The sequence below is a fragment of the Staurois parvus genome, unplaced genomic scaffold (genome assembly GCF_062004578.1).
Source record: "Staurois parvus isolate SC_StPar_1 unplaced genomic scaffold, SC_StPar_1.0 ptg000549l, whole genome shotgun sequence".
Lineage (NCBI taxonomy): Eukaryota > Metazoa > Chordata > Amphibia > Anura > Ranidae > Staurois > Staurois parvus.
In genome coordinates, this window is record NW_028318345.1 from 3,800,885 (window position 1) to 3,825,087 (window position 24,203).

General features: G+C 40.2%; 1 protein-coding gene across 2 annotated transcripts in view; it reads left to right on the plus strand.

Moving 5' to 3' along the window:
* GDA (guanine deaminase) overlaps positions 1 to 24,203 on the plus strand; it is a 100,557-nt gene that overhangs the window by 45,844 nt on the left and 30,510 nt on the right. The window contains exons 2-5 of one of the 2 annotated variants that reach the window (XM_089691068.1): positions 7,968 to 8,056; positions 9,850 to 10,021; positions 13,404 to 13,491; positions 21,996 to 22,101. In XM_089691068.1, coding sequence (XP_089547194.1) covers positions 7,968 to 8,056; positions 9,850 to 10,021; positions 13,404 to 13,491; positions 21,996 to 22,101 — 455 coding nt within the window. The remainder of the gene's footprint in view (positions 1 to 7,967; positions 8,057 to 9,849; positions 10,022 to 13,403; positions 13,492 to 21,995; positions 22,102 to 24,203) is intronic. The other variant, XM_089691069.1, reaches the window with a different exon arrangement.

A 24,203-nucleotide genomic window follows, 5' to 3' on the forward strand; every position in this document is an offset into this window, starting at 1 on the left:
TAGTAATGCCCTTCTTGAGGGTTAGACCCAAAAAAATGTTAAATTCGGAAACCACAATAGGTTTCCATGCAAATGGTCTGGCAAAGTTTGAATCTGGGAGGGCAGCAATAAATTGTTGTGCACACAAATTGCTTTGCTCCACAATCAATGCATACAGATCTTCCATGGAAAAACAGCTCCAAAAAATCAAGGGGAGTAGTCAAATTTGCTGTTTCAACTTGAATTTCGGGTTGGGCAGTGAATGGGGAAAGTACAGGTGCTGCAGAATTTGTGGGCTGCCAATCAGGATTTGCAAGCACATCTGGAGGGACACTAGGGGCTGTACGGGCCTGTGCTCAAATTCTTGGTGGCTGCGAGTTACTACTTGTGCTAGACACCACATCAGCTTGTACTGCACTTCTAGGACTTGCCATGTCACCACGTGATACTGCAGTGCTGGTATGTATAAGACCAGGACGTACTAGGCCGCTGGTGCTCACCAGTTCATCAAGAGAGTGAGCAGCACTAGTACTGGCACTCTGCTTTATATGAGAATCATCGTACCACCTCAGCAACCTGGGAACGGGGTCAGGTATGCCTGACCTTAGCAGGGACCTCTACTCCATCGTCTGAGCTATCTGTCAGGATGCTGCTGCTGCTGTCTAAAGGCTCGTATTCTGAGCCTGATTCTGTCAGTGAGGCTTCCCCTCCACTCTCATCTGACATGCTCAGAATCCTGTAGGCCTCCTCACTAGAATACGTTTCGTTGAATATTTTGGCCACTAAATTTATAGGTACCTAGTGCAACTCATGGGAAGAAGAGCACCTGGCTGTCAGGGACTGCTTGAACCACTACAAAAAAAATTTACCTGCAAGTGCTAGCAGAGATTAGGACTGATTCTGCTAACACTGTGGTTTTGTGTGCAATGTATCGAGTGACAGTGATCTACTGACACTGCTCTTGCTGGGGGAGAAGGGGGGGGGTAAGCGTGGGGCTAACTGCAGGTGCTGATCATGCTAATGCTGCATTTTTGGGGACACTATACTATTGTAAACACTGGTATAGTTCTGATCTGATCAATAATATTGATCCGTTCAGACACTATACTAGCAATGGAGGTTTATTGTGTATGTGAGCATGTTCCTGGCAATCAAAGGGTTAAATGTGATGACTGATGTAGTGGCGGGTAATCTTACGCTATCTGGGAGGGATGCTAACTAACGCTAATGCTATCTGAAGTCGCCTGGGACACTAATACAGTGATCAGTAAAAAAAAATCTGTACACTGTTCTAATGACACTGGTGACAGGGCAGTGAAGAGGTTCACTGGTGGGCGATCAGGTGATTAAATGTGACCTGTTAGTGCTTTTACTGTGTATGTGTGTGTAGTGCTTTTACCCACATGGATCTGCTTTCTTCTCTCTCTGTGCCCAGGGAGAGAATATTGCATCATTTCCTGTACCTGTGTAAATGTAATCACAGGTACAGGAAGATCTGTGATAGGGCAGGGGTCAATCAGGAGATCCAGGCCGAACATGACTGGCCTGAATCTGTTGAGTAATCAGTCGAGCACTGAATCACGGCACCGCCGGGTCGGCAGGAGCGCAAATCACGTATATATATATATATATATATATACTGTATATATACGTGATTTTGCACAAGGAGCCCGCCCTGTAGCGGTAATTCTGCTATAGGGCAGAGCTAAAGCGGTTAAGCAAAGCACAGAAAGTCCAATCCACCAAAAAGCAGATGAAGACTTCTGTATGTCTAGCTGTACTAGTTACAGTAAAACAAGAGAGTGGAAGCCTCTCAATTAAGTTATTCTCTTTATAACAAGTACTTCTTTTTGACTTGTAAAATATATAGACAGATGAAACCACTATTGATGAACCATACTACTATAAATACTTTTTGTATCTATAAAGCATACCTAATGCATATGCTCTATGGCATTTATAACTAATAAGAAAGTTAATACTGAATTAATACTTCCATATTTGAAATGCAAAGTTTCCACTGGTCCAAAACTGGTTTTAATGTATGCCAAAATAATTGTTTAGATGTGTTAGAACAGGTCCCATAAAGGATAGATTACAAAGAAAACAGTAAATTTGATACCAGTCTTTCCTAGGATATATCAAAATACCTTCAGTTCCACCTCTCCAGCATTATGTTAAACACGTTAAGTACGTACTTAACTGTTCAATCTAATGTTCTTTAGTAGATTAGGAAAGGCTGTGTTCTGCTATAATACTTGTGGGAGAGGAGGAAAGATATGCCATTTATATCAACTGTTGTGTCTAGCAGAAAGAGGACTGTTTGTGTATTATAAATACCTAATTTTCTTTTTTTCTTATTAAGTGATCACATAATCTCTATCTTCAGCTGCATAAGGGGCTTAGAGAGGTGTGTGGAGAAACAGCAGCTCACTGATCTTCCTAGTGAATATCTGTGCAGGGTGGGGGATCATGTCAGCACAGGTTTGATCGTTGGCGGACAGCTAGGCAGTTCTTTCAGCACAGCCAGAAAACCTACCATGCCAGGCTAGATGTACTTCTATGCCTGGTGAGTTTGAAACAGGAAAGCAGGGGGACTGGCAGGATCACACAAAGGAAGCAATACAAAGAGAGGAAGGTACTTTTAATATGAATACACCATATACATATTAGGAATATGAGCATTTTCTTTAAGTAGTGGGGTTAAAAAGGATAAGGGTGCTGGAACTGAGAATTTTAATGCCACAGCATAGGTTGGTCCTTAATGGTGCAAGATTGTACCTCATTAAAAATGTTCCACTTGCCTGAAAGGTTGGTAAATGCAGTCACAAAAAATATTTAGGTTTAATGGATGTTAGAGAAGGTAGGGTTCACGTGATGTGTTTTGCAGTTTTGTGATGTGTACCTACTGAGCTACAGAAAAGGAGTTGATCCAGGTGACCAACTTTAAGTTTGAATTTGGGAGTGCTGTTAAGGCTCTATTTCATTTCTTCATTTTTTTTATACTGATATTGTTTAATAAACACAAAGGACGTAAAAAAAACCACTGCTTTTACCGACGTTTGACTTTTTTTTAGCATCTAAATGCACCTCTATGTTAGCCAATGTGGCCATGCACACATAGGCAATTACAGGCATATTGAAAGAGAAGCGTTTAGAGGCTGAAAAAAAACTGCGTGTAAACGTGCCTAAATGTGTTTGTTTTTTTGTCATTCCCAACTTTCTTTCAGGAATGAAGCCCTACCTGAGTCATGTACTATAGCAAGAGCAAGTATACATGTTACTGTAAACATCCCTTTCATCTTGACATTAATTACAGCCCAATTTACTAATTAAATACTAACCACTGTTGGTGTATTAACTACTTTCCGACCAGCTCATGCAGATATAATGCAGGCCAGTGACTCTTCTGTTCCAGATCACATACAGTACATGTACATGATCTGGCATTTCCGGGTAGGGGGCACATGTTCCTCCCTTTCCGTCTATGCTGTCATTCACTACAGCACAAGCCAAACAGCAGGTCCTGGCCAATAATTTATGGACAGGGCCTGCTGATTGGCTGAGTGAATGACAGAAGAGAGCCCTGTGTTGGTAAACAACACAGGGCTCCCAACAGACCACAGCACCAAACGGAGTAAAAACAGGAACATAGCTCAGTAAAATCAGCACACTTTACAAAAGGTAAACATTGTTAGACACACATTTAACCCTTTCATTGCCCATAGACGTTAACCCCTTTCCAACCAGTGTCATTAGCACAGTGATAGTGTTTAGTATTAGCACTGATCACTGGATTAATGTTACTGGTGATGTCAGTGGCAGTTTGCACAAAGTCTCTGGTCACCTCCATTACTAATATAAAATAAATAAATAAATAAAAATTCCAGTATACATATCATAATTTTTAGATGCTATAACTTTCAAACAAACATATTAATATACACTTATTGGGACTTTTTTTTACCAAAGACCTGTAGCAGAATACATTTCGGTCTAAATTTATAAAGAAATTGCATTTCTTCGTGTCACGCATAGGGCAGCCCCTTCCATTTCAGGGCTTCCCTGTGCTCATTTGTCACCCAAAAGAAGTCTCTGCTCCTTTTTGGGCAATGGGCTTTGTGCGATTTTTAAAAGCGTGTTTTGCCATGATTTTGGTGCAATTCTGGTGCAAGACAATAATGGTAAAATCGCATTGCATTTGGTGTGCCATTAATAAATATGTCACACAAACATGTGTTGCCTGTTTTATCACGATTTGGAATTGCCGGTAGAGTAGCACTGATTCCAAATCTCCAAGTGTGAATGGGGCCTAATACACATTTAACTGTATATATCTGATTTTGTTTATTTTTCTCCATTTTTCCTGTTTAAAAGTTTGCTTGATTGTTCATTCACAATTCTGGTAGCAGAGCAGGATGAAGTCTCTCTTGAACTGAAAGTGAAGTCGGGAACTGCTGAAGGTTGTTACTTGTGCTTCAAAGTGTGCAAGCATAAAGTATGATAGTGACTAAGAGGGAAATGTAAATCACAACCACAAAGACTGACGTGATATATCCTGTCATGCTGCACCTGGCACAGGATCAAAGAAAGCCAAAATGAAGAAATGAAGATTGAGCACTGATTTTTGCAATGATTGTTTTATTGTGTTAAACAAAATGCCTAAATTAATAAAGTTGTATTTACCTAGATAAAAGTGTTCTCCAGGTTGCCTATTGTCTGAAAATACAAATGCTAAATATAATTTTTAGCAGTTTTCTGTCTTAAGGGCCAACACCACAATTTCTTTGTTTCGGATTAGTTTCTGCATGTGCATTTTTTATGCGTTCCGGTGCACTTTTTCCCTTCTTTTCTTATTTCATCTCAATTGAGGTGTGTTCTAGTGTGTTTTTGATGCATTTTGCCATGTTTTAGATTTCTAGGTTTCAATACAAAAAAAAATGCAACATGTTCTACTTTTGTTGACTGCACTGGAACTCACTGCACTGGTGTCAACTAGGGCCATTGGGATCTTTGTTAAACACTGTCCATGCATTTTTGATGCAGAATGACCGCTCTCTCCGTGCCTACATGTGATAGTGCTGGGCCAATCACCAGGCACAAGATTGTTATGTGGGAGAAAGAAAGGCAGTCACCTGCTCCCCCATAACTAGAATTCCAAGTATTTTTCTTCATGTCCATTGTCAAAATGAGGTGGTGTGGATGGAGTGAAGGAAAGATCAATTTAAGCTTCTGGAGAGGGGAAATTTAAGTGACCCTGTTGTTTTTTCTACATAGGCAAAACATGGGTCTCTTTAAAGTGCCACAAGTAGAGCACTCCGTGATTAAATATAGTGTTACCCTGTTGAGATCCCCCTAAGCTCTGTACAGCCAGGCAACACATATTTTCCACACTTGCATCCAAAGTAAGTAAACAATCCATGAGCATAGTTTTTGTTGTTTTATTAGGGGTTAACAACTTGGGTAGGGTCTATGGGTATATGGAAGGGCCCAATGGAGCTGAACAACTTGGAGGACAGCTTCTTATGTACATAAAGGCAAGAATTCAGCAAAAAGCACAAAAGAATAAATCCTGGACTCTCTATGCCTTCAGGAGTGACTCTTGTCTTTTGAAGAAATCAACACATAGTCTTTGCTAGGAGCACTAAGTCCCCTTCAATGAACCTCCTCAGACCCCAGATGAAAATCTCCTCATCCATCTGGCTATCATAAGAGTATCCAAGGGCAAGGCATTCTGTGACACACAAATAATTCAGTCCCAGGGAGAACTAGTTTGCACCTCACCACCCTCTCCCTTGTAGGTCCAGGGGGTGTAGAGGTACTCACACTGTCCTGTTCCTGTAGCTGTAAAGGTGAAGATGCTTTCAGGCCTTACATTGGGCTGGCTTCTTCTCCTGCTGACAGGCCGTCCTTCCCTGTAGACTGTGGAACAGTGGAGGTCCCTCTTTCCAGTTCCCAGCCTGTAGGTAGACCCTCCTACTCTGGGGACCCTTCCAGGCTCTACACCAGCAGCACTTCCTCACTAAATCTTCCACCCGACTCCCCTGCTGACCAGGCTCTGACGTAATTAAGGGCTGACCTAGCCACTATGCCAGGACTCCTGCCTGGAGATTGGCCATATTTCCCTACGTATGTTGATCAGCCCCTCCTCACCCCAGCCTACTGGCTTCTAGAAATTTCTAGAGCAGGGGGAGGTATCAGAAAATTGACCTGTAGAGCCATCCAGCATGAACCTGAAATAACCTTGCTGACTCACTCCCAGGCTTCTATCAAGCCTCAACTGTAAAAAAGAAAAAATTTACCCTAGAGGGTGTTACATCCACCCCCTACTAGAAAACAGTTATGTCCTCATTGGCTGAAAAATTTAAAAAATAGCTCCTGAGCCCAGGAGCAAGGGCATCCCATATACAAAAAAAACGGGGACAAACTTGGAAGGGGCTATATACAAATAAATATTTTATATAAAAAATAAAGTATATACATTTCAAATAAATACAGCATCAGTATAAGTGACATATCGGCATGGATGTCACTCCACTTCCTCAAACTCAATCTTTCCAAAACTGAGCTCTTAGTATTCCCTTCAGCCCGTGCCCCTCTCTTGATTTCTCCATCAAGATCAATAATACAACCATCAGTCCCTCCCCTCATGCCAGGGTACTAGGTATAATCCTGGACTCCCATCTGTCCTTTCAGCCCCAAATCCAATCGCTGTCCAAATCTTGTAGACTTCACCTTTGCAACATCTCCAAGATATGACCGTTCCTAACCTCGGAAACCACTAAGCAACTTATACACTCCCTTGTTATATCTCGCCTTGACTGTTGTAACTCCCTCCTCATTGGCTAACTAATTTCAGGCTATCCCCTCTTCAGTCTATCTTGAATGCTGCTGCCAGACTCATCCACCTTACTAACCGTTCCGTATCTGCCATCCCTCTCTGCCAATCCCTCCACTGGCTTCCCATTGCCCAACGAATAAAATTTAAAACATTAACAATAACATATAAAGCCATTTATAACTGTGCCCCAAATTACATCACCAATCTTGTCTCCAAATATCACCCAAACCATACTTTCCGCTCCTCGCATGACCTCCTGCTCTCTAGCTCCCTTGTCTCCTCCTCCCATGCTCATCTCCAGGACTTCTCCAGAGCATCCTCCATCCTCTAGAACTTTCTACCCAAGTTTATCAGACTATCGCCTACTCAGCTTACTTTTAGGCGATCTCTGAAAACCTATCTCTTCATGGAAGCCTATCCTGCCCTCAGTTAATAATGGAATCTTCTATTCCTCCTACCAGTCCATCCCCCACAGTTATTAACTTTTGTACCACTAGCCCCTCCCTCTTAGATTGTAAGCTCCAAGGAGCAGGGCCCTCCTAACCCTCTTGTATTGAACTGTATTGTTGCTGTATTGTCTCCAGTTATATTGTAAAACGCTGAGCAAACTGTTGGCGCTATATAAATCCTGTATATTAATAGTAATGTATATGCAAATCTTCCAGAGGGCAAGTAGTTAAACTAGACAGGCAGAGGGATCCCATTCTTTCCTCAGTGGCTGAGTAGTTTGGGTTCTTGAAGAACTGGCCTGTCTTGGCTGCCTTTGGCAGGGACATTCTGTATCTTAATGAAGTGGACACTGTTTTGCAGAGAGAAAGAAAGAAGGTTAGAAAGTATAAGTAGGGGGTGGATAGAAAAAGAATTAGGCTAAGGTGCAGGATACAGCAAAAGTCAATGGGGCTACAGTATGAGGATAGGATTAGCAGAACAGATGTTTTGTTTAGAACTTAATGTGCTACTAAAAAAATGTTGTGAAATTTGGCTCCATGAAGTCATGACTGTATACTAAAACATGAACTGGATTACTGCATTTCTTTGTAAGAATCAGCGGGTAACATATAAGAAGTTAAATGTGTATTAGAGCATGCATTATAACTCATTTTGAGGGAAAATACAGCCTTCTTATACTCGTCTCAATTTTTTCAAGATCCTGTTCTTTCAGGAGGTTCGGGAACAATCACGATTGGCTCAGAAGTGGGGATTTGATGAAAGCACGATTGAAGTACTTGGCAAGAAGTATGTTCCATGTATTGAATTGAATTGAATTAGCTTTTATTGCTAATTACTTATTTAATGCTTTCAATGCAAGCCCAGTCCTGCTTTTCTGTGAATGCTCTGATGACATTGATAGCTTGTGTCCACTAGAAAGAGGACCAAACTGAGACATCATCCTGCCTTAGCCACCTGAATATTAATGTCCCTTTGTTTGAACTCCATCCCTTGTGTTGATTATCTTTGTTTAAAATACTGCTAGAATATGCTGTTGGTGAAAAAGTTATAAGCACTGGTCACACTAGTGCGGGTGAAAGCCACTTCATCCTGCAGCTGCATCCACCCACACACAAAATGTGAGACCTTTTTCCTATGTTTTTCAAGGCTCGGCAGCCCATTGAAATTAATAAGCTGCCATTCCGCAGCCCGCAAAATGGCACTAGTGTGAACTGTGCCTTACGGCTGCTGTACACGACTTTATTTTCTTTTACACTCCGGTCACATTAAGCCCAACTTTGAATTTGTGTGACCTACAGTGAAGTCGCACGATTTGAAAGTCGGGGGACATGCCGATTTCAGGTGCGATTTGCAAGACATCTGACACAGATGTCTATGCAAATCGCACCAAAAGTAGTGCATGTACTATTTTAGAAATTGGTGCGGCTCTGACCAAGTCGGAACCGCACCTATATGACCGCTGTAATTGTGGACAATAGGGTGCGACTTGGCATGCGATTTGCAAGTCACGTGGCATGCAAATCGCATGCCAAGTCGCACCCAGGGTCTTAGTGTGGCTGGAGGAATCTCCACTGCTGGCTATTGAATGCAGTGAAGTTGCTGAACAGTGACTGCATCTGATAGAATGTAGTGAGTGTTTGGCTAAATATTTTCTCTACAGGTGGAGAACAGCAGCTAAAGCCATCTTTCACCCATTTCATTCACATTCATGCAACAGGGAGTAAGTGTCTGTGTGCAGATGGTCATCATTTTGTTGAAGCATATTCAGTGTTAAACCGGCTGTTGAAAGTGCTAATAAAATTGAGGCTAAAATGAATGAACATGCTGTTGTGAGATTTGTTATTTTAGCAAAGCATTATGAAATTGTGGGCAGAATCACAGCGATTCTGCCCAGGATTCAAAACACCATAGTGTGAATGGGGCCTAAGGGTTCATTATCACTTTAAGGTGAATTGTAAACAATCGTTTAGATGAATTGTAAACATCAGTAAATATTGGTGCTGCCAGTTATTAGTGAAAACCTGAGAACTTGTTATCTGGGGTCACACTACCTGCTTATTGCATAATGTATTTCTGTGTGTCTGGACCTTTGTCAGATTCCACAGGTTTATATGGGTTTGGTGACAACAACATCCAATAGTGCAAGTTCAGGTAGGTTTTTTTGGGCTTCCCTTAGAACTTGAATAAGAGTTAAATGGATCACCAAAACTAAATATAATAATAATAATATAGTCCATTGAAAGTTAAACATTAAAAAACAACTGCAATGCTTACTTTCTATCCAGAGCTTTGGATTACAAGAAGATGTTCCCAGGCCAAATTTAGGTATTTATCCTGCAATGAATACATTTAAAGCTGATCTCCAGGCAAATGCAAAAGACACAAATTATTGCACCCAGCTATTAATTTATAAATTGTTAAGAACTCAAACTTGAAAAGGAAAAGTGGGTAAAATGATTTTTTGCATTTTTTGTGTAAGGAATAATTTGCATTATCTTTTTGTAAAGTCCATAGAGTGTAGGCATCTAAACGGAATCTGTGTTTTGTTTATTAAAATATAGATTTTTTTTTTACTATAGTGAATTCTTCATGCCTGGAATGGTTGATACCCACATCCACGCACCCCAGTACTCATTCATTGGAACAGGAATGGAAAGACCACTTTTGGAATGGTTGAAGCATACTACATTCCCAATTGAAGATACATATGCAAACTTGGAGACTGCTAGTAACGTGTACAACTCAGTTGTTGTAAGGTTTCATAAGTTTTCTGTACATGTACAGCAAAGTAGTATACAGTTGAGCTTACTCTGTTTTCATACCCTGGCAGAAATCATGAAATTTTGGCATTGATATTGAAAATATGACTGATCATGCCACAAAACTCTTTATTTAAGGATAGTGATCATATGAAGCCATTTATGATCACATAGTTGTTTGGCTCTTTTTTAAATCATAATGATAACAGAACTCACCCAAATGGCCCTGATCAAAAGTTTACTTACCCTGAAATGTTTGGCCTTGCTATAGACATACAAGGTGACACACACAAATTAAATGTCAATTAACCATTAGCCGCCCGGCCAATGGCCGTTTGGCGGCTTCAGAAGTGTCTCTCCGTTCCGGGTACACGCCATTTGGCGTGCTCCCGCACATGCGCCATTTGCGCTAGTGCAGAGCGGCACAGCAGTGCGATCTGTCATCAGCCGTGCACCTCGGACACGGCCGATGACAGATCCGAGTACCGGCTCCCGTTGCTGGTACCATGTGACCTGCTGTGACCAATCACAGCAGGTCACATGACAGTTGTATACAATGGATGGCTTCATTCATGATGCCATCCATTGTATACTAGTGCCTAGCTGTGAATGGTCACAGCTAATCACATGCACATGTCATGTGATTAGCTGTGACCAAATCACAGCTAAGCACACGAAAAAAAAAAAAAAGCTGAATGAATCGATTTCATTCAGGTAAATGCTTGCTTATAGCAAAGTAATTCTTTGCTATAAGCAAATTGTGTAAAAAAAAAAAAAAAAAAATACTGATCACTTCCCCAAAGTAGTACAATGTTACTATGGTAACATTGTACTATTTTGGTCATAGTAAAATATGAAAAAAATAAAAAAAATGTAATAAAAAATTAAATATAAAAAAAATTAAAAAAAATATATATATTTTTTTTTTTCATACTGTCACCAGTCAGTGTCCCTGTTCACCGCCATGCCAGTTATATGATGACGCTGTACTGCACTGGTGACAGTATGTAAAAAAAAAAATAGTGAAAATAATTTTTTTCATTTTTTCATTTTCCGAAAAATTATGACAAAAAAATACAACTTCAAAAAACTCGCCATGCCTCTTATGAAGTACGTCGGACTGTCTACTCTGCAAAAAGGGGTCATTTGGGGATATCTGTACTATTCTGACATTCTTAGACCTCAAGAAGTTAGATTGGCCGTCAGTACTTCAGGATTGATCAATTTTCAGATCTATACCATAGTTTGTGAACTCTATAACTTTCCTAAAAACTAAAAAATACATCCTAATTTGGGTTATTTTCACCAAAGACATGTAGCAGAATACATCTCGGCCTAAATTTATGAAGAACAATTATTTATTTGTAAACTTTTATAACAGAAACTAAGAAAAATGTGGGGTTTTTTTTCAAAATGTTTGGTCTTTTTTTGTTAATTTAGCAAAAAATAAAAACCCCAGTGGTGATTAAATACCACCAAAAGAAAGCTCTAGTTGTGTGAAGAAAATGATAAAATTTTAGTTTGGGTACAATGTTGTATGACCGCGCAATTGTCATTCAAAGTGTGAGAGCGCTGAAACCTGAAAAATGGCCTGGGCAGGAAGGTGTAAAATTGCAGTATTGAAACGGTTAAAGGTTAATTTCTCACATCTGTGGCTTTTTACATTGCAATTAGTGTCTGTGTATAGTCAATGAGTTTGTTAGCACTCACATGGATACACTGAGCAGGCTAGATACTGAGCCATGGGGAGCAGAAAAGAACTATCAAAAGATGCGCGTAACAGGGTAATGAAACTTTATAAAGATGGAAATGAATCTAACAAGATATCCAAAGCCTTGAGAACACCAGTCAGTACTGTTGAATCACTTAAGAAGTGGAAAATTCGGCGTTCTCTAGATATCAAGCCAAGGTCAGGTAGACCAAGAAAGATTGCAGCCACAACTGCCAGGAGAATTGTTCAAAATACAAAGAAAAATCCACAGGTTACCTCAAAAGAAATACAGAAAGACGATGTAGTTGTTTGTATGGAGCCCAATACAACAATACAAAAATGAGCTGCATGGTTGAGTTGCCAGAAAGAAGCTTTTACTGCAGCAATGCCAGAAAAAGCCTAAGGTCCAAGGTTTATTAGGGTAGTTGCAATGATGAAATGCTTGCGTATCCTGTAATGGAACACACATGAACAATGTTAATAATAATGATTTTGATATGGGTTTGTGTGGGGGGGGGGGCATTTGAAAATGTGAAAGAAATTGTAATGGCATAACTGTTTTGTGTCTGATATACATGTCCCTTTCATGAAAGTTACATGTTTTGCACTTGCTTTAGTAGTTCTTTCAAATTAGAATTATTACCTGGTTGAAATACATACCTAGACTGAAGATGGCACAGTTCTTACATCTTTAAATTGATTGTAAAGCTGGCATTTTTTAAATTAAAATACCAAACATGTTATACTTACCTGCTCTGTGCAATGGTGCACAGGCTCCAGGCTCCTGCACTTCTCTCTGTGTCCCCTTAAGCCGCTTGCTCCCAAGCAGTCCTGCCTGTGTCCATTGACACACACAATGTGGCTTGGCCCGCTCCTTGATCCCTCTTCACACCATTTGATTGATAGCAGCATGAGCCAATGGCAGAACAAATGCACCAAAAAACGAGGTAACAAAAGTGACGTGTCGCATCAAACAGGTATGCATGCGGCCTAATGGAAGTTTTTACACCCAGCCTAATCAGGGGTGGCAATGATTATGGTATCCTTTTAAATAGGCACACTTACACTTGGCCCAGCCATAGAATACACTAGAGGGGACATACTATATGTGATTATTGCCGAGGGTGGTGGAACGCTGGATGATATAAACCCTTATGCACATCAATCATTGCTAGTGGCACAGTGGCTTAGTGGTTAGCACTTCTGCTTGGCAGTACTAGGCTTGTTGGTTTGAATCCCAACCATGGCACCACCTGCCTGGAGTTTGCATGTTCTACCTGTGCCTGTGTGGGTTTCCTCCAGGTACTCCAGTTTCCTCCCACCCTCCAAAGACATGCTGGTAGGTGAATTGGATCCTGTCTAAATTGTCCCTACTATATGTATGTATGAATGTGAGTTAAGGGACCTTAGATTGTACACCCCTTGAGGGTTAGGGACTGATGTGAATCTACAATATATATATGTAAAGCGCTGCATAAATTAACAGTGCTATATAAGTACCTGAAATAAATAAAAATTGTCAAAGAATGATAATTGCTTCCATACAGGGTGCCACACATGTGAGGTTGAACGAATGATGATTTGTTTTAGTCTTCATTCAAATGTAGTTCCTTTCATGGGTCTGGTGTTCATTGTTTTAAAATTTTCTTTTCTTTTCTTTCAGAAAAGAACACTTAAGAATGGCACAACAACAGCTTGCTACTTTGCAACAATTCACACTGATGCTTCTATTGTATTGGCTGACATTGCTAGTAAGAACTTACACACTATAAATCCTATTAAAAAGCAATAGGTACATACAGTATTTAACCACTTCCCAACCGGCCGTTGTATATAAACGGTGGCACTGCAGGGTCGGGTGGCCGTTTATAAACGGCCTCCCTGCACCCTGCTTGTGCGCGCTCCCCGGGAGCGCGCAGCACAGCGATCCAGTGCCCGCTGTGTCCTCTGGACACAGTGAAACACCAATCGTTGGACCAGACCTCTGTACGAGGTCCCGATCATGTGATCACTGATTGGCCAATCAGTGATCACATGCAAAGTAATAAGCAAGATGTCACTTCGGACATCATTGCTTACTACGTGTGAAATCTGTGAATGATCACAGAGGTCACATGGTACAAGGCTATTCACAACAGCCTTGTACCATGTGACAAGCTGTGACCAATCACAGCTCACTTTGTAGTTCTCAATGGCTGCAAGAATGCAGACACAGTGAAAGAGAAATGATTGCTTTTACATCCTATATGGGTGTAAAATCAATCAGTGTAAAAAAAAAAAAAAAAAAAAAAAAAAAAAAATCTTTAGCACCCCCCACAAGTAGTACAGTGTCACCATGGTGACACTGTACTGCTAGGGTGACAGTATGTAAAAAATAAATAAATAATAAAATAAATAATAATATAAAAAAAAAAAAAAGTTTAAAAATTATAATTATAATTTTTGGCTTATTTTTACTAAAAAGATAACGGAATAAATTTTGGCCAAGATTTATGATGAAATATTATTTATTTGCAAAATTTTATAAGAAAAACACTTTTTTTCAAAATTTTTGGACATTTTCATTTACATAGCAAAAAAAATAAACATCCCAGCGGTGAATAAATACCACCAAAATAAAGTTTTATCTGTCTCAAAAAAATGGTAAAAAATTCATATGGGTACAGTGTTGCATGACCGCGCAATTGTCGTTCAAAGTGTGATAGCGCTGAAAGCTGAAAATTGGCCTGGACAGGAAGGGGGTAAAAGTCTCCGGACTGGAAGTGGTTAAATGTTCTGTTTATTTAATAACACTGTGATAATCAGTTTAAATCTCTATATGGTTGTTTTTTGTTTGATGTGGCTCTGGTAATTAGTCCACTATGTTATATGCCTGGGAAGGCTTCCAAACAGACTCAAACTTAAGAACAGGAGTAGGCAACCTTCTAAAGTTTTATGCTATTGAGAAGGTCAACAGACATTGGTGGACAATTAAGATGAAGAGTATCCTATTGGATTAACGAGACGAAAGTTATTACTCCCACCGGCTTAAATGTTGACTTCAATTTAAATTTTTATTTCTGATCGTTAATATTTTATATATTTATTCTTTTTTGAAAGATAGCTGCGGGTGTTTTTTATGTTTACACATTTTTATATTTGTTTTTTCTTGTGTCCCCAAATGTGCATGTTTTGTTTTTCATTCTCTGGGGTCACGGTGAGCCACTTATGGTTTTTACCAAAATTTAGGCATAATAAGTAGCTATTTTTTTATGGAATTATTTGAGATATATCTTCACTGAGTGCAGATTTGCTACTAGATATATCTGTATATTTTTAAGAGGTAAGGCCGTTTCGATCCTTTTTTTTCCTGGCGTCTCTGTCTCTATGGCAATGGCACTGATATATGTGTATGCGGGTGTATAATGTGGCTCCATCCCCGCTGACAGAGTCCCGCCCAGGATGTAAGGCGTACAGGAGGAGGAGTCATGCTCGCTGACATCACGGCTATCTTGCTGTTTCGTACATGCTATCTGATCTATGCACTTGGATTGAAGTGCCAGTTTTGTAAGTGCAATTTTATTCTTTTTGATACATCCTGAGACTCTACTTGCCTGGACCATTGGAGTTGCCTACAAGTGACTGTCCCAACATATTACCATCCTGTTAGTTCAGGAGTCATATCCTTAAAGTGTTACTAAACCCAGGACCCTGCATTCACTATATCTGGTCTCCCACAGTATACACTACATGGAAATGCAATTATTTTAGTAAATAGAAACTTCTAAATACCTTTTCTCATCACAAGTTAAAGCAGACTTCTACCAGTGTTCAGCAGAGCACTGGTTAAAGCGTGTAGGAGGAGTTTTCTAGGAGGATGCAGAACCCCTGGCATCTGTCTGGACAGTGGTGATTGGCCCTGTACTGATCACACACACCCTCCCAAGAAAAAAAACACCTCTCTAGCAATACACACCAAACTGAGCATGTGCAGAGTGTCTCCACATGATATGTCTTGTCAGGAGATAAGAGGGGGGCACTGGAAGAAGGGCAGGATCAGAGAAGTCAGGATCAAACATCATTTTTACACAATGCAGAGGATTAACCCCTTAGGTTCCACAGTGAGTATAACAAACATGCTTTACTGCATATACACACTGATTTTACTGTTGTGGGTTTAGTAACACTTTAAGGTGAGCAGCCACAATTGCAATTGGTGACGGGAGCAATCACTTTATCAGCACCGGAGTGAACAATTTGTCACTTATATAACACATCTTGATCTATCCACTTATGTTGGTGGTTTGTTTAATATGTGGACTTTGATACATATTTTGCTGCTATAAGTTATTGGTATCATATTTTATTGTGCTGCACTGTTAATGGTTCTTATGTCAACCTTTTGAGAATAGTGTTTTTAAAAATGTTTGTTAGAAATTGAGAATGCTAGATATATAAAACAAAATGTCCAGATGAGATGATTAGTTTATAGGGCACAGTGCAGTGGTCGGTTGTATGTGGGACAGAGTGCAGAGGTCAGCAGTATGAAGGGCACAGTGTAGGAGTTAGTAGTATGTGGGACAGAGTGCAGAGGTCAGCAGTATGAAGGGCAAAGTGCAGGTGTCAGTTGAATGTAAGGTAGAGTGCAGGGCTCAGTAGTTTGTACCAAAGAGTTTAGGAATCAGTAGTATGTAATGCAGAATTCAGGGATTACTACTATATAGACAGAGTACAAGAGTTAGTAGTGTGTAGGGCGAGTACAGGGGTTAGTAGTATGTAGGGCAGAGTACAGGGGTTAGTCTTATGTAGGGCAGAGTACAGGGGTTAGTAGTATGTAGGGCAGAATACAGGGATCAGTAGTATTTACAGCAGAGTACAGGGCCAGTAGTATGTAGGGTGGACTGCAGGAGTCAATAGTATGGAAAACAGAGGGCAGGGGTCAGTAGTTTGTAGCACAGAGTTTAGGTGTCTGTAGTATATAATGTAGAGTTCATGGATCAGTGGTTTGTAATACAGAATGCAGAGGTCAGTAGCATGAAAAGGAGTTAGTACTATGTAGGGCAGAGTACAGTATTTAGTAGTATGTAATGTAGAGTACAGTGGAAAATAGTACGTAAAAAGATTGTATGGGCTAGTAGTTTATAGGGCAGAGTTTAGGGATCTGTACTATGCAATGCAGAGTTCAGGGTACAGTAGCATGAAAGGCAGGCAATTTGTAGGGCAGAATGCAAGGGTCAGGGGTAAATAATGCAGAGTGCAGGGGTCAGTACAGTACTTTGTAGAGCAGAGTGCAAAGGTCACTAGTATTTAAGACAGGGTGCGATTCCCCCCATATGCAGAGCTTCACAGCGTAGCAGCAGTGAGACACAACTATCTGTTTTAGCGTCTATCTCTTGCATCCAAACCAGGTACTTGTATGTGATGCCACATATTAGCACCTAGGATGGTTGGAAGAGGTGGATTGAGGACCAGTGCACTGGAAGCTATTTCTCATCACATACTCTGCATGTGGGGAAAATCCTGACATAGCATGCTGGCAGAAAAGGTGTTCACTGCCATCCCTGACACATGTTGGGGGTTTCCAATCCATGATTTAAAATTTTCACAGGTCAAACATTGCTGTTTTGAAGTGCAATTTTGGTTTTATAAAATATCACCTTAAGGGTCTATGCTCCTAATCTGCTTCATGTGGTCAGATGCAGTTCTACACTATATTGCCAAAAGAATTGCGACACCCCTCCAAATCATTGAATTCAGGTGTTTCAATCACCTCCATGGCCACAGATGTATAAAATCAAGCACCTAGGCATGCAGACTGCTTCTACAAATATTTGTGAAAGAATGGGTCGCTCTCAGGAGCTCAGTGAATTCAAGCGTGGTACTGTGATAGGTTGCCACCTGTGCAATAAGTCCATCCCTGACATTTCCTTGCTACTAAATATTCCATAGTTAAATGTTAGTGGTAATATAACAAAGTGGAAGCAACTGGTAACAACAGCGACTCAGCCATGAAGTGGTAGGCCATGTAAAATGACAGAGCGGAGTTAGCGCATGCTGAAGCACACAGTGCGCTGAAGTCATAACTGTCTGCAGAGTCAATAGCTAAAGACCTCCAAACTTCATGTGGCCATCAGATTAGCACAATGACAGTGCGTAGAGAGCTTCATGGAATGGGTTTCCATGGCCAAGCAGCTGCATCCAAGCCTTACATCACCAAGTGAAATGCAAAGTGTCGGTTGCAGTGGTGTAAAGCATTCCATCACTGGACTCTAGAGCAGTGGAGACGTGTTCTCTGGAGTGACAAATCATGGTTCTCTGTCTGGCAATCTGGTGAACGTCTGGGTTTAGCGGGTGCCAGGAGAACGGTACTTGTCTGACTGCATTGTGCCAAGTGAAAAGTTTGGTGGAGGGGGGATTATGGTGTGGGGTTGTTTTTCAGGGGTTGGGCTTGGCTCCTTAGTTCCAGTGAAGGGTACTCTTAAGTCATCAGCATACCAAGACATTTTGGACAATTTCATACTCCTAACTTTGTGGGAACAGTTTGGGGTTGATCCCTTCCTGTTCCAACATGACTATGCACCAGTGCACACAGCAAGGTCCATAAAGACATGGATAAGCAAGTTTGGGGTGGAGGAACTTGACTGGCCTGAGTCCTGACCTAAACCTGATAGAACACCTTTGGGATGAATTAGGGATGATGAGACTGCAAGCCAGGCCTACTCGTCCAACATCAGTGCCTGACTTCACAAATGTGCTTCTGGAAGAATGGTCAAACATTCCCATAGACACACTCCTAAACCTTGTGGACATCTTTCCCAGAAGAGTTGAAGCTGTTATAGCTGCAAAGGGTGGGCCAACTCAATATTAAACCCTACAGACTAAGACTGGGATGCCATTAAAGTTCATGTGCGTGTAAAGGCAGGCGTCCCAATATTTTTGGGCAGGCGTCCCAATATAATGTATGTTGTTTCATGACTTCATTTACCACTTGCTGCCCACCCACAGCAGTTGTGAGCGGGCAGCAGCTCCAGGCTTTCTTCAGGTTCGAGGAGTGTATGCTTGCACCCCCTGCTGACTTGTGATTGGACACAGCACAAGTTTGGCAGCTGATTTCAGCCAATGATTTTGGCTGAAGTCAGCTGATTGGCTGTGGCCAATCACACACATAGTTCTGTGTTTACAAAAACATACACCGTGTTCCAAATTATTATGCAAATGATATTTTTCTCATTTACCTAAATAATTGATGTCATAACAGTCAGCATAATTCTCATGTTATCAACTATTAAGAGTACAATTCAAATTCTATTGAACAAACCTCCTAATGATAACAGGATTTTCTTTAAACATAAAACACTTACAATGCACTGTTCCAAATTATTACGCACAGTAAGTTTCAAAACACTTTATAGGTTGTAAAGAACTGAAAATTGTCATTTGTTGTGTTTGCAGCATATTTACTGAACTCAAAAGCTATTTCAATCAAACTTTTAACAACATTTTAACTTTGTAAAAATTTTAACAGGTCACGTTACATTTTAACATAGGACCCCTTGTTTGATAGCAGCTTCACAAGTCTTGCATCCATTGAACTTGTGAGTTTTTGGACAGTTTCTGCTTGAATTTGTTTGCAAGATGTCAGAATAGCCTCCCAGAGTTGCTGTTTGGATGTAAACTTCCTCCCACCCTCATAGATCTTTTGCTTGAGGATGCTCTAAAGGTTCTCAATAGGATTGAGGTCAGGGGAGGATGGAGGCCACACCATGACTTTCTCTCCTTTTATCCCCATAACAGCCATTGATGCAGAGGTATTCTTTGCAGCATGAGATGGTGCATTGTCATGCATGAAGATGATTTTATTACGGAAAGCATAGTTCTTCCTTCTGTACCAGGGAAGAAAGTGGTCAGTCATAAACTCCACATACTTTGCAGAGGTCATCTTTACACCTTCGGGGCCCCTAAAGAGGCTGACCAGCTCTGTTCCCATGATTCCGGCCCAAAACATGACTCCACCACCGCCTTGCTGACGTCGCAGTCTTGTTGGAACAGGGTGGCCATCCACCAACCATCCACTACTCTATCCATCTGGACCATCCAGGGTTGCTCGGCACTCATCAGTGAACAGGACTGTTTGAAAATTAGTCTTCATGGATTTTTCTGCCCAATGCAGCCGTTTCTGCTTGTGAGCATTGGTTATTGGTGGCCGAATAGAAGGTTTATGCACAGTTGCAAGACTCTGGAGGACTCTACACCTTGATGTCCGTGGGACTCCAGAGGCACTAGCAGCTTCAAATATCTGTTTGCTGCTATGTAATGGTATTTTAGCAGCTGCTCTCTTGATCCGATGCATGGATCTGGAAGGAATCTTCTTCAATGTACCTTTATCTGCACGAACCCGTCTGTGCTCTGAATCAGCCACAAATCTCTTAATTGTGCGATGATCACCCTTAAGTTTTCATGAAATATATAATGTTTTCATACCTCGTCCAAAGGAATTGAACTATTTCACTCTTTTCGGCAGCAGAAAGATCCTTTTTCTTCCCCATATTGCTTGAAAATGGTGCTCTGCTTAATAATGTGGAACACCGTCCTTCAGTAGTTTTTCCTTAAATTGGGCTCACCGGCCAATCTAATTATCACAGGTGTCCGAGATTGTTTTCAGTGATCAAAAGAGCCCTGAGACACAATGCCATCCATGAGTTAAACTGAAAAACTAAATATTTAATCTTTGTGACACTTAAATAGAATTTGCATAATAATTTGGAACACGGTGTAGAACTCTGTGTGCTGTGAACAGTGCTCTGCCTGTTTCTTCTCCCTGCAAAGCAGAGAGGAAAAAACACAGTAAAGCAGCACATATTACACACAATACACATTGTTAGGTACACAGTTAACCCTAGATGTTAACCCCTTCCCAGCCAGTGACATTCGTACTATGACAGTATACAGTATTAGCTCTGATCACTGTATTAGTGCTACTATTGATGTCAGTGTCAGTTAGTCAGTTAGTGTACCTCATAGCCAGAGTCAGCTAGTGCCAGATTGTCTGCCACACTATCACAGTCCCACTATAATTTGCTGGTCACCATCATTACCAGTATAGTGTCATAGCTGCTTAAATTCCATTCCAGTATCTATACCAAAGTTTGTAGAAGCTAGAACTTTCACACAAACCAGTTAATATACACTTATTGGGTTTTTATTTTTACAAAAGACATGTAGCAGAATACATTTTGCCCTAAATTTATGAAGAAATTAGATTTTTTTATTTTTTTTATTGGATATGTTTTATAAAAGAAAGCAGAATATTTTTTTTTTATATTGGAAAAAATAAACAACCAAGTGGTGATCAAATACCACCAAAGAAAGCTCTATTTGTGTGAAAAAATTATATAAATTTACTTTGCGTATAGTGTCGCATGACTGTGCAATCGCCAGTTAAAGTAGCGCAGTACTGAATAGCAAAAATGCACTGGCCATGAAGGGGGTAAAATCTTGTGGCGGTAAAGTGGTTAAAGTATAGGTCAAGCCAATCACTTTTTTTCTGGATTTGGATATTGGATTGTTTTTTTTGTAGTTTGCTAGACTCACCTAACTGACATGCAGCTACAGTATATTTTGATAAAGCAGAAAAGAGAACTAGGCCACAACAAATTCTAAGACAATATATGATTACACAGATTAGTTGCATAGCTGGTAAGGTTGAATAAAGACACCAGTCCATCCAATTCATGATATACTATGTGCTTAGGTTAGTGATGCTGGATCTGTGGGACATGACCAGGGGCGGACTGACAACTTATGGGGCCCCCGGGCAATAGGGGATCATGGGACCCCTGTGTCCTTGCCCAAACTCAAAAAAGCCTATGAAAAAGGTACCAGGGGCATCTCATGGGGCCCCCTACTGACCCCGGGCCCTCGGGCAGTGCCCGAGTTTCCAAATGGTCAGTCCGCCTCTGGACATGACTGTGTGTAAAACATAATGTCATGCTCACAGTGCCAAGTGTATAAATAATTTGTCAGTTATTGTAATTGCATTCATTTATTTTCAAACAGTCTGAATCACAGTTATTGCCTTCAAACCCCTTACACCTAACAAACCTACACAAATGCATACTACACAGACCTATATCTATTGATTTAGTAAACAACACAAAAGTCCTTTCTAACAAAATTACTGACAATATTATTGAGTTTCCTGTATGAATATATATATTTCTGACAAAGAAAAATAGTGCCTCATGTATAGGTAACACAATATGGTTTTGTTTTATAGGTCAATATGGTCAGAGAGCATTTATTGGGAAAGTTTGCATGGATAGCAATAACACATACCCCAAATATAAAGAAACCACTGAAGAGTCTATAAGGGAAACCAAAAGGTAATTTAGGTATATTACACACCAAAACCAGTCTAAACCATTGCACTTTAAAGTGGTATTATACCAAAAACCAAAAATGTAACATATTGCAGTTTACCAATCATTATATGTGGTGGCTGCATTTGTTTTCTTTTTCAATACTTTTTTCCACTTTTTCCACCTGGTGATCTGGCCAGTAACACACCTCCTCTATTAGTGAGACACCACTCTGGATGAAAGAGCAACAGAAACTCCTTTGGATGACGGCATTGTTAGCCTGGGAGTCGAGTAATGTTAGATGGATGTTACACATACAAATGTTACATACATAAATAAAAGCTGACCATTGTAAGCACCCCTGCCAGTGATAAATGATGTGTCTCAACCTTCTAACTGATATATCTGCAAGGCAAAAAAAAAGGAGCACAGGTATCTCTTGTTTGTTGTATTGTTGGGTCAGTAGCCAGACCTGAACCTGGTAGCTCTCCCCCATTGTGTCTTTTCCCCTATGCTAGCATTGTGTCCACAGTAGCATTTGCGTAGGCAGAGCAGAGTAGGATCATTGGTCACATGGGAATCTGTACATCATCTGGTATAATCCGAGACTTTGCCGGACCTTATTACGTGTCTAGGTACAAGAAAATCTGGATATATCACGGGGAATAAAGTAAAGACATACATTTATTTTGGAGGAAGAAAAACTTTATTAGATGGAGACTGAATCTATATTTTTTGAATATATTGTGATTGAGGACATTTTGGACACTCATGATTGGTTATTGATATAGGTTAATTGTTTGAGAAAAGGTTATATATTTTTTACGTTTACTTTCAAGGGTGAAAGTGATTGACTTTTCTTTTAGGGTGTGGTAGTAATTGGTATAGGTAGTTTGGGTGCTGCTAGATTGGTTTATATCTGCAAGGCAGCTTGTTCTGTTAAAAAAACAGACCTACTGGCTGGATCAGCAGGTGAAAATAAATGAAAGAAAAAAGAAAAGAAACCTAATGCAGCCATCACATCTAAGAATTGATAAGCTGCAATAAAATAAATGTTGGCATTTGGTTTAATACTGCTGTAAAGGGTTTTTGTGTTAAGTTGAAAGCAGATAAATATTCAGATGAATTATGTGTGGAAACTGATATACCTGCAAAAGGTTTTGTATTTTTATGTGTTCATTCCTGAGATCTATAAAGCTCTGCCAGACAGCAAAGCCAGTTTTTTTGAACTGCCGTTAAAGTGGAAGTAAACTCCCACTGGACACTTGTAGCTACAGTATACATTAATTGTCAAAATAACACTTCACACTCATGGTTCCCATATATATCTGGATACATCTCCAGATGTGGAAGTGCTAGGGCACACTGTAAATACAATGTTCACATTCAGGTATAGCGTTTAGTGGGAGTAATAAATCACCACCCCAAAAAACATTATTCTGCCATCCCAGTCCTGTTGCTGCTCAATAAACCTCTGTATGTGCCACTCAAAAACTAAAGGGGGTAATCATGGGGTGTGCAAACCTACTCCCCACCAAAACGTAGGGTATTTTCTTCTTTTTCGTGCACTACTTTATTTTTAAAATGTTTGGGTACACATGGTTTTGCTGGGGAGTAGGTTTGCGTACCCAATGGTTACCTCCTTTTGTTTTTGAATGGCACACACAGAGGTTTAATGAGCAGCAACAGGACTGGATGACTGATTCATGTTTTTTTGGGGATGATTGCACCCCTGGAGATGTATCCAGATATAGATAGGAAACATAGGTAAGAAATGTTATTTTGACATTTAATTATACCTTATTTAATTTATGATATGGTTGCCATGACTCTTTTGTGAGAATTATTCTCAGATTGAGTGTAGGCTTTTGGGGACCCTCTTCCTTTTTACCTCTCCCTATAAGTAAATAACAGCACATATAATAATGAATTTATGTAATAAAGTCCTAATATACTGTAGTTCTATCTAGGCTCTATCCTTTGGGCTTTGTTGAGTGGGCATGCGCACCCTCGTCTACATAAATCCTAATTCTTTCAAATACATTTATACTGTATATCTATAATATGTTCCTTAATATGGACTGTATTAGGATCTTAGTTTTGATAAGTAATAGCCACATTTACCG